Here is a 13345-nt window from a genome sequence, read left to right as displayed (position 1 = left end):
GCATCTCGATGCACTTGGCGCAGATGTAGACGTCCGGGAGGCTTGGAGACTCCAGGGCCTCCCACATCCGACACCGAGAACAACAAACTGCCCTCACACTTATACTGCCCCTCTCCTCAAATAACAACAGAAAATGAATACCAAACCTTCCTCGCCTCGCCTGTTTCCGCCTAAGCCCGTTGAGCCGAAGCCCTTAAGTCTTCACTCTGCTCCCGGCTCACTCCACCGCCTGCAAACTACGCTGCCACTGTATGAGGCTCTGTTCCTTTTAAATCTGCCGCGCTGCACTGCCCGATGTCACACGCCTGTGCCTGAGAGACACTACTCCTCTCCGTCCCTCCTGCATGCAAGTACAATGCTGTTTGAAGATCCCTGCAAATATTCAGTCTTCCTGCATCTCAGTTACTTTTTGCAGTGATTTGATTAATGCGATTAAAATTAACTTGATCAACCTTGAGAGCCTGACGCAGTATTTACACAGCAAATTAATAAATGGGTAACATTTCAGGTGAATTAACTGGAGAGTTTTTGAACTGAAAGGTTTCAAATAGATGCGTGACCTACTCTGACCTTCTGGGAGATTGATCCAGGGTCTCAATGGCTGATGGAAGGCCAGATTAAGTATTATTAGCGCAGCATGTCCTGTTTGTTACCTCTGTCTAGCCACATCTTCTCGCTGATTGGCATCACAAACTGTTTGCACCTTACAGAGCAATGCATTGACTGGGGAGTCAAAGGAAGAATGAAACCATTGAATCAGCATTTGAGATGATCAGGTATTGAACGAATTTAGTGCCTCACTTTGTAGGTAGGTGGAGAGAGTGTCTTTTTAAACGCAAGAGATTCTGTGGTTTCCTCTATATTGGTGAGACCTGATGTACAGTAGATTAGGGTACTGTTTGGTCAAGCACCTTTATTCCATCTGTAGCAAGCAGGATTTAGTTTTACCATTTTAATTCTAATCCCCATTCCCATTTTGACATGGCCTGCTCTATACAACATGAAGAATACCTGAGTAACCTCCAACCTAATGGCATGAATATTGATTTTTCTAACTTCCAGTAATTTTTAACCCTCCCCTTCCCTCTTTTTCCATTCCCCACTTTTTCTCCCATTTTACTTCTTCTCTTCTCCTCACCTGTCAGTCACCTCTCCCTGGTACCCCTCCTTCATACCTTTCTCCCACGGTCTACTTTCCTCTCCTATCAGATGCTTTCATCTTCAGCCTTTTCCACCTATTACCGCCTAGCTTCTCACTTCATCAGCCTTCCCCCACCCACCAGGCTGCACCTATCACCTCCGAGCTTGTACTCCTTCCCCCACCCCACCTTCTTATTCTGCTTTCCCCCCCTTCCTTTCCAGTCTTGATGAAGGGTCTCGGTCCGAAATGTTGGCTCTTATTTCTCTCTGCAGATGTTGCCTGACCTGAGTTCCTCCAGTACTTTTCGTGGGAATGACTTTTTGTTGGTTCGGGAGTCTAAGACACACACACTCAACTTCTGCTATAAGATTTCTGAATGGGCAATGAGCCCGTGAACACTAACTCACGACATTTTTGCTCTCATTTTGCTTGAATTATTTATATTTTTCTTTGTGTATTTCTTACTATAATTTCAGAATCAGAAACAGATTTATTATCTTCAGCATGCGTTGTGAAATTTGGTAACTTAGCAGCAGTGGTACAATGGAATACATGATAATATAGAAAGAAAATAAGTACAGCAATTACACAATTACCGTCTAGCTTCTCACTTCATCAGCCCTCCCCCACCCACCAGGCTGCACCTATTAAATAGATTAACAATAGAGCAAAAACAGAAGTAATATACTGTATATTAAAAAACATGAGGTAGTGTTCCTGGGTTCAATGTCCATTTCAGAATTGGATGGCAGAGGGGAAGAAGCTGTTCCTGAATCGCTGAGTGTGTGCCTTCAGGCTTCTGTACCTCCTACCTGATGGTAACTGTGAGAAGAGGGCATGCCCTGGGTAGTGGAAGCTGCTTTCTGGAAGCATTTTTACAGCTCTCTGTTGCTTACTTTGATCCTGTGCAGTAGCCCCCCCCCAATTCTAGATGGTGATGCAGCCTGTCAGAATGCTCTCCACAAAATTTTCAAGTGTTTTAGCTGCTAAACTAAATCCCTTCAAACTTCTAATGAAATATAGCCATTAAAACGCAAACAACCTGACAAAGGGTCTTGGCCTGAAACGTCGACTGCACCTCTTCCTAGAGATGCTGCCTGGCCTGCTGCGTTCACCAGCAACTTTTATGTGTGTTCCATTGTCTTGTTCTTCATAACTGCATTGATATGTTGGGACTAGGTTAGGTCTTTAGAGATTTTGACATCCAGGAACTTGAAGCTGCTCTCTCTCTCCACTTCTGATCCCTCTATGAGGATTGGTTTGTGTTCCTTCATCTTACTCTTCCTGAAGTTCACGATCAGCTCTTTGGTCTTACTAGTGTTGAGTGCCAGGTTGTTGCTGCAACACCACTCAACCAGCTGGTATATCTTGCTCCTGTACGCCCTCTCGACTCCCTCTGAGATCCTGTCAATCATGGTTGTGTCATCAGCAAATTTATAGATGGCACTTGAGCTATGCCTAGCCACACAGTCATGGGTGTAGAGGGAGTAGAGCAGTGGGCTAAGCACACACCCCTGAGGTGTGCCAGTGTTGATCATCAGCGAGGAGGAGATGTTATCACCAATCGACACAGAAGTTATAAACAAGGCAAAACAGTGACTATACTTTATAAGGAGTTTGAAGAGATTTGGCATGTCAACAAATACACTCAAAAACTTCTATAGTTGTGCTGTGGAGAACATTCTGACAGACTGCATCACTGTCTGGTATGGAGGGGCCTACTACACAGGACCGAAAGAGGCTGCAGAAGATTGTAAATCTAGTCAGCTCCATCGTGAGCACTAGCCTACAAAGTACCCAGAACATCTTCGAGGAGTGGTGTCTCAAGAAGGCAGCGTCTATTGTTAAGGACCTCCAGCACCCAGGGCATGCCCTTTTCTCACTGTTACCACCAGGTAGGAGATAACAGAAGCCTTGAAGGCACACACTCAGCGATTCAGAAACAGCTTCTTCTGCTCTGCCATCCGATTCCTAAATGGACATTCCAGCTTTGGACACTACCTCATTTTTTTAAATATACAATATTAATGTTTTTGCACATTTTAAAAAAACTATTCAATATATATAATTGATTTACTTGTTTATCTATTATTATTATGTTTTATTCTATTTATTATTATTATTATTATTATTCTCTCTGCTAGTTTATGTATTGCATTGAACTGCTGCTGCTGAGTTAACAAATTTCATGTCACATGCCGGTGATAATAAACCTGATTCTGATTCCCTTCTGAGATTGTGGTCTTCGGGTTGGGAAGTCAAGAATCCAATTGCAGAGGGAGGTACAGAGGCCCAGGTTCTGTAGCTTATCGATTAGGACTGTGGGAATGATGGTGCTAAACGCTGAGCTATAGTCAATGAACAGCATCCTGACATAGATGTTTCTATTGCCCAGCAATGTTTCTAAGGCCATGTGAAAAGCCGTTGAGATTGCGTCTGCTGCAGACCTAATGTGGCGATAGGCAAATTGCAGTGGTTCCAGTTCATTGCTGAGACAGAAGTTGATTCTAGCCATGACAAAGCTCTGAAAGTACTTCATCATCATAGATATGATTTACAGTCTGTTTTATGTACTGCTGCTGCAAAACAAATTCATGATATATGTCAGTGATAATAAACAGATTCTGATTCTGGCTATGTGATTTTAAAACTTACAGCCAGGTATTTCAAGATAGAAAAATGGAAGCATCTTTATATGCAGGAGGTCATAGGGTTCAGAGCACTGCAACACAGAAACAGGCCCTTTGGCCTGTCTAGTCTGTGCTGAGCTGTTATTCTGCCTTGTTCCATTGACCTGCACCTGGACCGTAGCCCTCCAGATCTATTTCATGCTGCTGCATAAAGATAAAAAGAAAGATAAAGGTTAGCTTTATTTTTCATGTCCATCGAAACACACATTTTGCGTTGGTGTCAAAACCGACAGAGTCGGAGGCTGTGCTGGGAGCAGCCCACAAGTGTTGGCATGCTTTTGTGGCCAACATAACGTGCAGACACCTAACCCCTAACCCGTACAGCTTTGTGGAATGTGGAAGGAAATTGGAGCACCTGGAGGAAGCCCACATGTCTGCAGGCTGAACTTCCAAACTCCTTACAGACAGCGTCGCAAATTAAGCTCCAATCTTACAACTGCCACTGTAAAACATTTTGCTAACTGCAGTACTCCCATACTGCCCATCCAGCATTCTCCTTCCAGCTCTTCCCCTTCAGAATTCCAGCATGCAATGTTTCCCATTTGTGTTTTCAGCCCCACATTCCAAGGAATTTGCAGCAGAATTTTGGATTTGAGGTTGTTAGCCTGAGGTGTTCAGATTGTGAGACTGAGGACCCCAGGCTTGAACTGAGCTCCACAGGGACACTGCAGGAGCTCAACATCTTATGTGGAAGAGAACTGTTTATTAGATGAAATGTAAATGAGCTTCAACCTACTGACACAACGTTGGGCCTGTACTCGCTGGTGTTTAGAAGAATGGGGGGGGTATCTCACTGAAACCTATCAAATATTGAAAGGCCTAGATAAAGTGGATGTGGAGAGGATGCTTCCTATCGTAGGGGAATCAAGGACCAGAGGGCAGAGAGCTTCAGAATATAGAAACATAGAAACATAGAAAATAGGTGCAGGAGTAGGCCATTCGGCCCTTCGAGCCTGCACCGCCATTTATTATGATCATGGCTGATCATCCAACTCAGAACCCAGCCTTCCCTCCATACCCCCTGACCCCTGTAGCCACAAGGGCCATATCTAACTTCCTTTTAAACATAGCTAATGAACTGGCCTCAACAGTTTGCTGTGGCAGAGAATTCCACAGATTCACCACTCTCTGTGTGAAGAAGTTTTTCCTAACCTCGGTCCTAAAAGGCTTCCCCTCTATCCTCAAACTGTGACCCCTCGTTCTAGACCTCCCCAACATCGGGAACAATCTTCCCGCATCTAGCCTGTCCAATCCCTTTAGGATCTTATACGTTTCAATCAGATCCCCCCTCAATCTTCTAAATTCCAACGAGTACAAGCCCAGTTCATCCAGTCTTTCTTCATATGAAAGACCTGCCATCCCAGGAATCAATCTGGTGAACCTTCTTTGTACGATGAAGGGAAATTTCTTTAGCTAGAGCAGAGGTTCCCAACCTGAGGTCCACGAACCCCTTGCTTAATGGTAAGGGTCCGTGGTATTAAATAGATTGGGAACCCCTGAGTTAGAGGGTGGCAAATCTGTGGAATTCATTGATGGAATGGTGAAGCAGACTCAATGGGCTGAATGGCCTAATTCTGCTCCTATGTCTTATGGTCTAACCCTATTCATTGCAGTTTAGCAACACTATGGCCACTCTAATTACTTTGCATTAAAATTGACTTAGCATTTTCTTCTTGTTCTAATTCTGTTCTTGTGAACGTTGCTTACCTGATGCTGTGTGTCTGTGATACTGTTTTCCATTGCACTTGTGTGTACAAGTACTCTTGATGTGACAATAAACGTGACTTTGAATTTGACTGCCAGCAAGTTTGTGAATGTGCACAGTGGATAATCTAATCTGTTTCCTTTCAGACACATCTCCCAAATCCCACCACCTTGGTAGCCAAGAGGATTGACAGCTACCATGGGGACCTGGCGACTGGTGACCTGCTGTCTGTCTATCCCGTGTTTCCTAATCCTCATCAGCGGTAACGGCCTTGTTTTCATGAGTGCACAGCACCTCGCGCAGTGTGGCAGGAAGGAGCATCCCATGGTCCTCTTCAGAGGTGAGGAATGGAACCACTAGCTCAGCTCATTTCTGAAAGTGAAGCATTTTACATTTGCCTCTGTCCTCTTTGAATTCCATCTTATAAAGTCTTTTTTTGAGTTTTTGGTTTTTATTGTCACATGTACCAAGATAAAGCATATTGTTTACACAGATTAAATCATCTGGAGTCTGAACCTTATTGAATTGAATTGACTTTATTTCTTACATCCTTCAAATACATGAAGAATAAAAATCATTATGTTATGTCTCCTTCTAAATGTGCAATGTGCAATAGTAATTTATAATAATTTATAGTAAATAGAACAGTCAATGTAACACAGAAATACACTCAAGTCAGCATGAGTTGATCAGTCTGAAGGTGTGGTGGAAGAAACTGTCCCAGAGCCTGTTGGTCCTGGCTTTGATGCTGTGGTACCATTTCCCAGATGATAGCAGCTGGAATAGATTGTGGTTGGGGTGACTCAGGTCCCCAGTGATCCTTCAGGCCCTTTTTCACACCTGTCTTTGTAAATGCCCTGAATCATGGGAAATTCACAACTACAGATGTGCTGGACTGTCCGCACCACTCTCTGCAGAGTCCTTTTGAGGGATGCCTGACCCTGAGAATAAAGTCATAATCCATTTTCAGAAACCTTGCACCCCACCCAACCAAACTTCTAGCCATGCCGTAGTTGTGTTTAATTCTGAGATATGGTTATTTGCTCTTTGCACTCAAGATTCAAGATGCAAAATTGTTTGTTGTCACTCTTTTGTGCAAGAGTGCAGAGAAGGAAATGATTGTTACTCCTGATCTGATGCTACATAAAAAAAGAACAGTAAGCATAAAGTACACAATAAAAATCAAATAAGCCACAATAAATATAAATATAAAAACAATCCTATGTATATTTCAACACTGATGGGAAATGACAAAGTGACTTTTGGCAAGAGGAACTCTTCGAGGTGGCAGCAGTGACTGTGTCAGTGTACATATGGGATGCGGAGTCTTAAGTGTAAGGTGACAATGCATCAGGGGATTCAGGGTGCTGAGGAGCTGTGCGGAAGAGTGGCTGATGTGGATGTAGGATGGTGGTGGTGGAAGTGTTGATCACCCTGTTGTTGATCAGAACACCCCTAAATCCTGGACCAAACTGCAGTTGTGGGACACATTTCCTCATCCAAGGAGAGCACCCTCTATATCATCTCTTTCTTAGAAAAGCAATCACTGTATCACCGTGCCTCATCCAGCAGTCCCTAGTGACCTGCGACCAAATGTTATGACCACAGGAAGGGTCAAGGAGTTGGGTGTCCCGTGGTAAGAGACTCGAAGTTCAAGGTAAGTTTACTATCAAAGTATGTATATGTCACCATATATTACCTTAAGATTCATTTTCTTACAGGAATTCACAGTAGAATCAAGAAATACAATACAATAGAATCAATGGAAACTGCACACAAAGATTGACAAACACCCAATATGCAAAAGAAGACAAACTGTGCAAATTTAAAAAAGAGTAAATAAATAAACCTGACAACTTGAGTAGTAGGGTCCATGAATGTGAGTCTGTGGGTTGTGGATGTTCAGTGCCGAGGTGAGTGAAGTTAACTGCTCTAGTTCAGCAGCCTGATGAACCAGAATCTGGTCTATTATCACTGACATATGTTATGGAATCCGTTGTTTTGTGACAGCAGTAGAGTGCAAGGCATGAACAATAAACAAACAAATAACAATACATACATTTGTATACATAGTGAGCAACACAGTCCGAGGATGTGCTGGTGGCAGCCCACAAGTGTCACCAGCACCAACAGAGCATGCCCAGAACTTACTAATGTGAACTTGCATTGTTTTGGAATGTGGGAGGAAGCTGGAGCACCCAGAGGAAAGCCACACAGTCACAAGCAGAACGTACAAATTCCTTAAAGGCACCAGTGGGAATTGAACTTGGGTCTCTATAAAGCATTATACTAACTGCTATGCCTCAAGTTTTTGTTTCATATCATTCAGACAGAGCATTCCATACAATTAACACAGAGTTATACGTGATTCACACAGAGTGCGTATCAAGATAGTACAAAAGGAAAACAGCACGCAGAGCATAGTTATTGCCAAAGTCAGGTAGACAAATAAGGTGCAGGAACAACGATGAGGTAGACGGAGATATTGAGAGTTTACTTTTATTGTATAAGAGGTGTATTCAAAGGTTTGAGAGGCTATATAGTGTACTGTTCTCTGTGTAGAAAATCAACTTTCCAACACAGACCAACACATGAAATGCAGCAGAAACCCAGCAGTTCAAGCAGCATCTATGGAGGGGAATAAATTGTGAAAGTTTCGAGCTGAGGCCCTTCATCAGGACCTCCATGGATGCAGCTGGACCTGCTGAGGTCCTCCAGCATTTTGTGTAGTTGCCTTGATTTCCAGTGTTTGCAGAATCTCGTGTTTCTGATGCAGACGTTGAGCAGCGTCAATAGCCTGTTTGAAAGGGTGCTTGCAGCTTATCGGTAGGTCATGCAGAGGATGTACCTGATTGTACCTGGATAACAGTTTGTATGGTGACCACTCTATCACCATCAGGCTCCTGAACTGCATCTACTGTAAACTCACTTTCAAGGACTCTGCAACCCTCTAACATGTATTTACTTTTTAATTATTTTCATTATTTGCACTCTAGTATTTTGTATAGGTTTTCATAAATTAGACTGAACTTCTTTATTTTTCAGTGACAAGAAAGTGAATCTCATGGTAGTATTTGGTGACATACAGTATATGTAGTTTGATAATAGATTTACTTTGAGCTTTGAAGGCAGCACTTTTTCCCTCTACTGAAGGTGAGAGGTCCAATAAAAGTTACCTAACTGGGTTCTCTAATCTTCAGTGTGTCACAAGGCAAATTCCTCTTTTGCAGGTCCAGATGATGAACCACAGGTCACATAGTTGCAACAAAAGCAGATGCTCTCTGATGTAGCCAGTATCTCACTACATCAACTCTTCTCACCACTTCATCTGCACCTGGATGTCTTGCTCCCCTCTGGGCTGCAGATGCTATCTGTAAATAGCACTACCTCTATAGATCACACTCGGGGGTTTCTCTCTTTGTCAGATCAGATCCAGTTAGTTTATTGTCAGGGGGCAATGAATTTCCTTGATCGTGTGAAACTCATGGAGTAAACAGTATGTGTGGTAATAATAAATACAACAATGAGCATAAAACACCAGAATATTGTGATGGGCATCATCTGAGATAGTGCAAAAAAGAAATGCGGAATCCATAGTAACGGAATAACTGAGTGAGTCCATGAACCTGGCAGTACCATGTTCATTAGTCTGGTCATCCGAGCTTTCAGGCTGCAGTACCTTCTCTCAGAAGGGAGAAGAGAGAAAATGGAATGGCCAGTGTGGCAGGTGTACTGGACAATACTGTTAGCCTTTCTGATGCAATGCACTGTGCAGGGAGACAGGATAGGAAGAAGCGACAATTCTGTTATGGACTGGGTAGTATTTACCACTCTGCATTTTCTGTCAGATTAGAGCTGAGCCGTTGTCACACCAGGATGTTTCCTGTAGAAGTTGGAGAGTGGCAGCATAGCTTTACAGTGCTAGTGATCACTCAGCCATCGCTGTCTGTATGTTCTCCCTGTGACTGTGGGGAGGGGATTTCTCCTCAGTGCTCCAGGTTCCCCCCACATTCCAGAAGATGTACAGTTAGGAGTCGGTTTAGTAAGCTATGGCCATGCTATGTTAGTGCTGGAAGCTTGCCGACATTTGTGGACAGCCCCAACAGAATTTGAATTGACGCAAAATGACAGATTTCACTGTATGTTTCGATGTGTATGTGACAAATAAAGCTCATCTTTAAAATCCCCATTGACATGCCAAGTCTTCTCAGATGCCTAAGGGAGCACATACACTGATGTGCTATCTTGATCACCATGCTAAATACGTGGCTAAGGAGATGGTGCAGGAGGGAGGGCTTCTTGTTTCTAGACAATTGGGCTTTGCTCCAGGGAAGGTGGGACCTGTTCCAACGGGACAGTTTGCACCTGAACTGGAGGGGGACTAACATCCTTGCAGGTAGGTTTGCTAGTTCTGCTCAGCGGGGTTTAAACTAGATTTGCAGGGGGAGGGGAACCAGAGTGTTAGAGCAGATAGTGAGATGGAGGAGGATAAAGGTCATGCGAGAACTGCATGTATAAGGTTTGTACGTGATAGAAATGTTCTCAGGTGCATCTATTTCAATGCAAGGAGTATTGTAGGTAAGGCAGATGAGCTTAGGGTGTGGATTGACACGTGATTACGACATTATTGCTTTTAGTGAGACTTGGTTGCAGGAGGGGCAGGACTGGCAGCTTAATGTTTCGGGGTTCAGTTGTTTCAGACGTGACAGAGGGGGAGGGATGAAAGGGGGAGGAGTGGCATTACTAGTCAGGGAGAATATCACAGCTGTGCGTAGACAGGACAGCCCGGAGGGCTCGTCTACAGAGGCCATATGGATGGAGCTGAGGAACGGGAAGGATGTGACCACACTAATCGGATTGTATTATAGACCGCCCAATAGTCAGAGAGAATTGGAGGAGCAAATCTGTAGAGAGACAGCAGACAGATGTAAGAGACAGGAAGTTGTAATGGTAGGGGATTTTAACTTTCCACATATTGACTGGGATTCCCATACTGTGAAAGGCTTAGATGGAATGGAGTTTGTCAAATGTGTTCAGGAAAGTTTTCTAAATCATATAGAGGTACCAACAAGAGAGGATGCAATACTTGATTTCCTATTAGGGAACCAGACAGGTCAGGTGACAGAAGTATGTGTAGGCGAACATTTTGGGTCCAGTGACCATAATGTTATTAGTTTCAAGTTAATTATGGATAAGGATAGGTCTGGTCCTTGAGTTAAGGTTCTAAATTGGAGAAGGGCCAATTTTGAGGAAATGAGAAAGGATCTAGGAAGAGTGGATTGGGATAAGTTGTTTTCTGGCAAGGATGTGTTCAGTATGTGGAAGGCCTTCAAAGCTGAAATTTTGAGAGTGCAGAGTTTGCATGTTCCTGCCAGCATTAAAGGCAATGTTAACAGGCATAGGGAAACTTGGTTTTCAAGGGATATCAGCAATCTGGTTAAGAAAAAGAGAGAGGTGTATAGCAGGTATAGGCAACAAGGAACAAATGAGGTACTTGAAGAGTATAGAAAATGTAAGAAAATACTGAAGCAGGAAATCAGGAAGGCAAAAAGAAGGCACGAGGTTACTTTGGCAGATAATGTGAAGGTAAACCCAAAGGGTTTCTACAAGTATATTAAGAATAAAAGGATAGTAAGGGACAAAATTTGTCCCCTAGAAGATAAGAGTGGTTGTCTATGTGTGGAGCCTCACGAGATGGTGGAGATCTTAAACAATTTTTTTGCATCAGTATTTACTCAGGAAACTGGCATAGAGTATATGGATGGAAGGGAAACAAACAGTAGTGTCATGGAACATATAGAGATTAAAGAGGAGGAGGTGCTTGCTGCCTTACAGCGAATAAAGGCAGATAAATCCCCCAGGCCTGACATGATATTCCCTCGGACCTTGAGAGAGACTAGTGTAGAAATTGCAGGGGCCCTGGCAGAAATATTTAAAATGTCCTTAGCCACGGGTATGGTGCCAGAGGATTGGAAGGTAGCTCATGTCGTTCCGTTGTTTAAAAAAGGCTCCAAAAGTAAACCAGGTAATTACAGGCTGGTTAGCCTGACATCAGTAGTAGGTGAATTGTTCTGAGAGATCGGATATACAAGTATTTGGACAGCCAAGGGCTGATTAAGAATAGTTAACATGGCTTTGTGCGTGATAGATCGTGTTTAACGAATCTTGTAGAGTTTTTCGAGGGGGTTACCAAGAAAGTAGACGAAGGAAAGGCTGTGGATGTTGTCTACATGGACTTTAGTAAGGCTATTGACAAGGTCTTGCATGGGAGGTCAGTTCAGAAGGTTCAGACACTAGGTTTCCATGGAGAGGTTGTAAACTGGATTCAAAATCGGCTGTGTGGGAGAAGACAGAGAGTGGTAGTGGATGATTGTTTCTCAGACTGGAGGCCTGTGACTAGTGGTGTGCCTCAGGGATCTGTGCTGGGACCATTGTTGTTTGTTGTCTATATCAATGATCTAGATGATAATGCGGTAAATTGGATCAGCAAGTTTGCTGATTACACTAAGATTGGAGGGGTTATGGACAGCGAGGAAGGCTTTCAAAACTTGCAGAGGGATCTGGACCAACTGGAAAAATGGGTCAGAAAATGGCAGATGGAATTTAATGCAGACAAGTGTGAGGTGTTGCATTTTGGAAGGACAAATCAAGGTAGGTCATACGCAGTAAATGGTAGGCACTGAGGAGTGCGGAGGAACAAAGAGATCTGGGAGTTCAGATACATAATTCCCTGAAAGTGGTGTCACAGGTAGACATGGTTGTAAAGAAGGCTTTTGACATCCTGGCATTCATAAATCAAAATACTGTGTATAGGAGTTGGGATGTTATGGGGAGGTTGTATAAGAGGTTGTATGAGGCCAAATTTGGAGTACTGTGTACGGTTCTGGTCACCTAACTATAGGAAGGATAGCAGTAAGATTGAAAGAGTGCAGAGAAGATTTACTAGGATGTTGCCGGGTATTCAGGAGTTGAGTTGCAGGGGAAGACTAAACAGGTTAGGACTTTATTCCTTGGAGCGTAGAAGAATGAAGGGAGATTTGATAGAGGTTTACAAAATTATGAGGAGTATAGACAGAGTAAATGTGAATAGGCTCTTTCTACTTAGATTAGGAGAGATCAATACAAGAGGACATGGCTTTAGGGTGTGTACGGGGTCTTTCTTTTGTTACATTTAAAATGGTGACTTTGTTATGTTAATCTGGGGAATGTGGCTTTGTTGTGCTTTAACGCTGAAGAGAGTTTGCGCTAACAGTTTGTTTTATTTAAAATGAGATAACAGGGTTCTATTAGCCAATGGGTGGTTATGTATCGTTTTGTTTTCGGATACCATGCTGTATGATATGACTGTGGACTGAGCTTTGGCGGGGAGTCAGAGGAGAGACGGGGAGGACGGTGGACGTGTGGGGGTTTTTGGTGGGGAGTCGGAGGAGAGACGGGGAAGACCGCGGACGTGCGGAGGTTTTTGGCGGGGAGTCGGAGGAGAGACGGGGAGGACCGCAGACGTGCGGAGAGGCTCTGGTCGATCACTCCGGGTGATCCGGAGCCGTGAGTCGACAGGATTCGGGTGGTCTTCAGAATTCGATTGAGCTCCAACGGTAGCGCGCAAAGAACTTGGACTTCGATAAGTGTTGGCGCCTTTTTTTTTCATTACTTTCCTCTGTATCAAATTCATATTAATGTCATAGAATTAGTAATATCTATAAAGTGTACTTGTTAAAATTTACTGGGTGTGCTGGCTGATGATTGATGTTTGGGATTGATTCGGGCGGCGACCGACGCTGTGGGGAGTGTTGAGGCAGCTGCTGGGTG

General features: G+C 43.6%; 1 protein-coding gene across 4 annotated transcripts in view; it reads left to right on the top strand.

Annotated features, from left to right (window-relative positions):
* sema5ba (sema domain, seven thrombospondin repeats (type 1 and type 1-like), transmembrane domain (TM) and short cytoplasmic domain, (semaphorin) 5Ba) overlaps positions 1-13345 on the top strand; it is a 541923-nt gene that overhangs the window by 201864 nt on the left and 326714 nt on the right. For 3 of the 4 annotated variants that reach the window (XM_063051326.1, XM_063051325.1, XM_063051328.1), the window contains one exon: positions 5683-5876. In XM_063051326.1, coding sequence (XP_062907396.1) covers positions 5735-5876 — 142 coding nt within the window. In that variant the 5' untranslated portion in view covers positions 5683-5734. Of the gene's footprint in view, positions 1-710; positions 777-5682; positions 5877-13345 lie in introns of all 4 variants that reach the window. The other variant, XM_063051327.1, reaches the window with a different exon arrangement.

Source organism: Mobula hypostoma, chromosome 6 (assembly GCF_963921235.1).
Source record: "Mobula hypostoma chromosome 6, sMobHyp1.1, whole genome shotgun sequence".
Taxonomy (NCBI): Eukaryota; Metazoa; Chordata; class Chondrichthyes; order Myliobatiformes; family Myliobatidae; genus Mobula; species Mobula hypostoma.
This window is presented reverse-complemented; position numbering and strand designations above follow the sequence as displayed.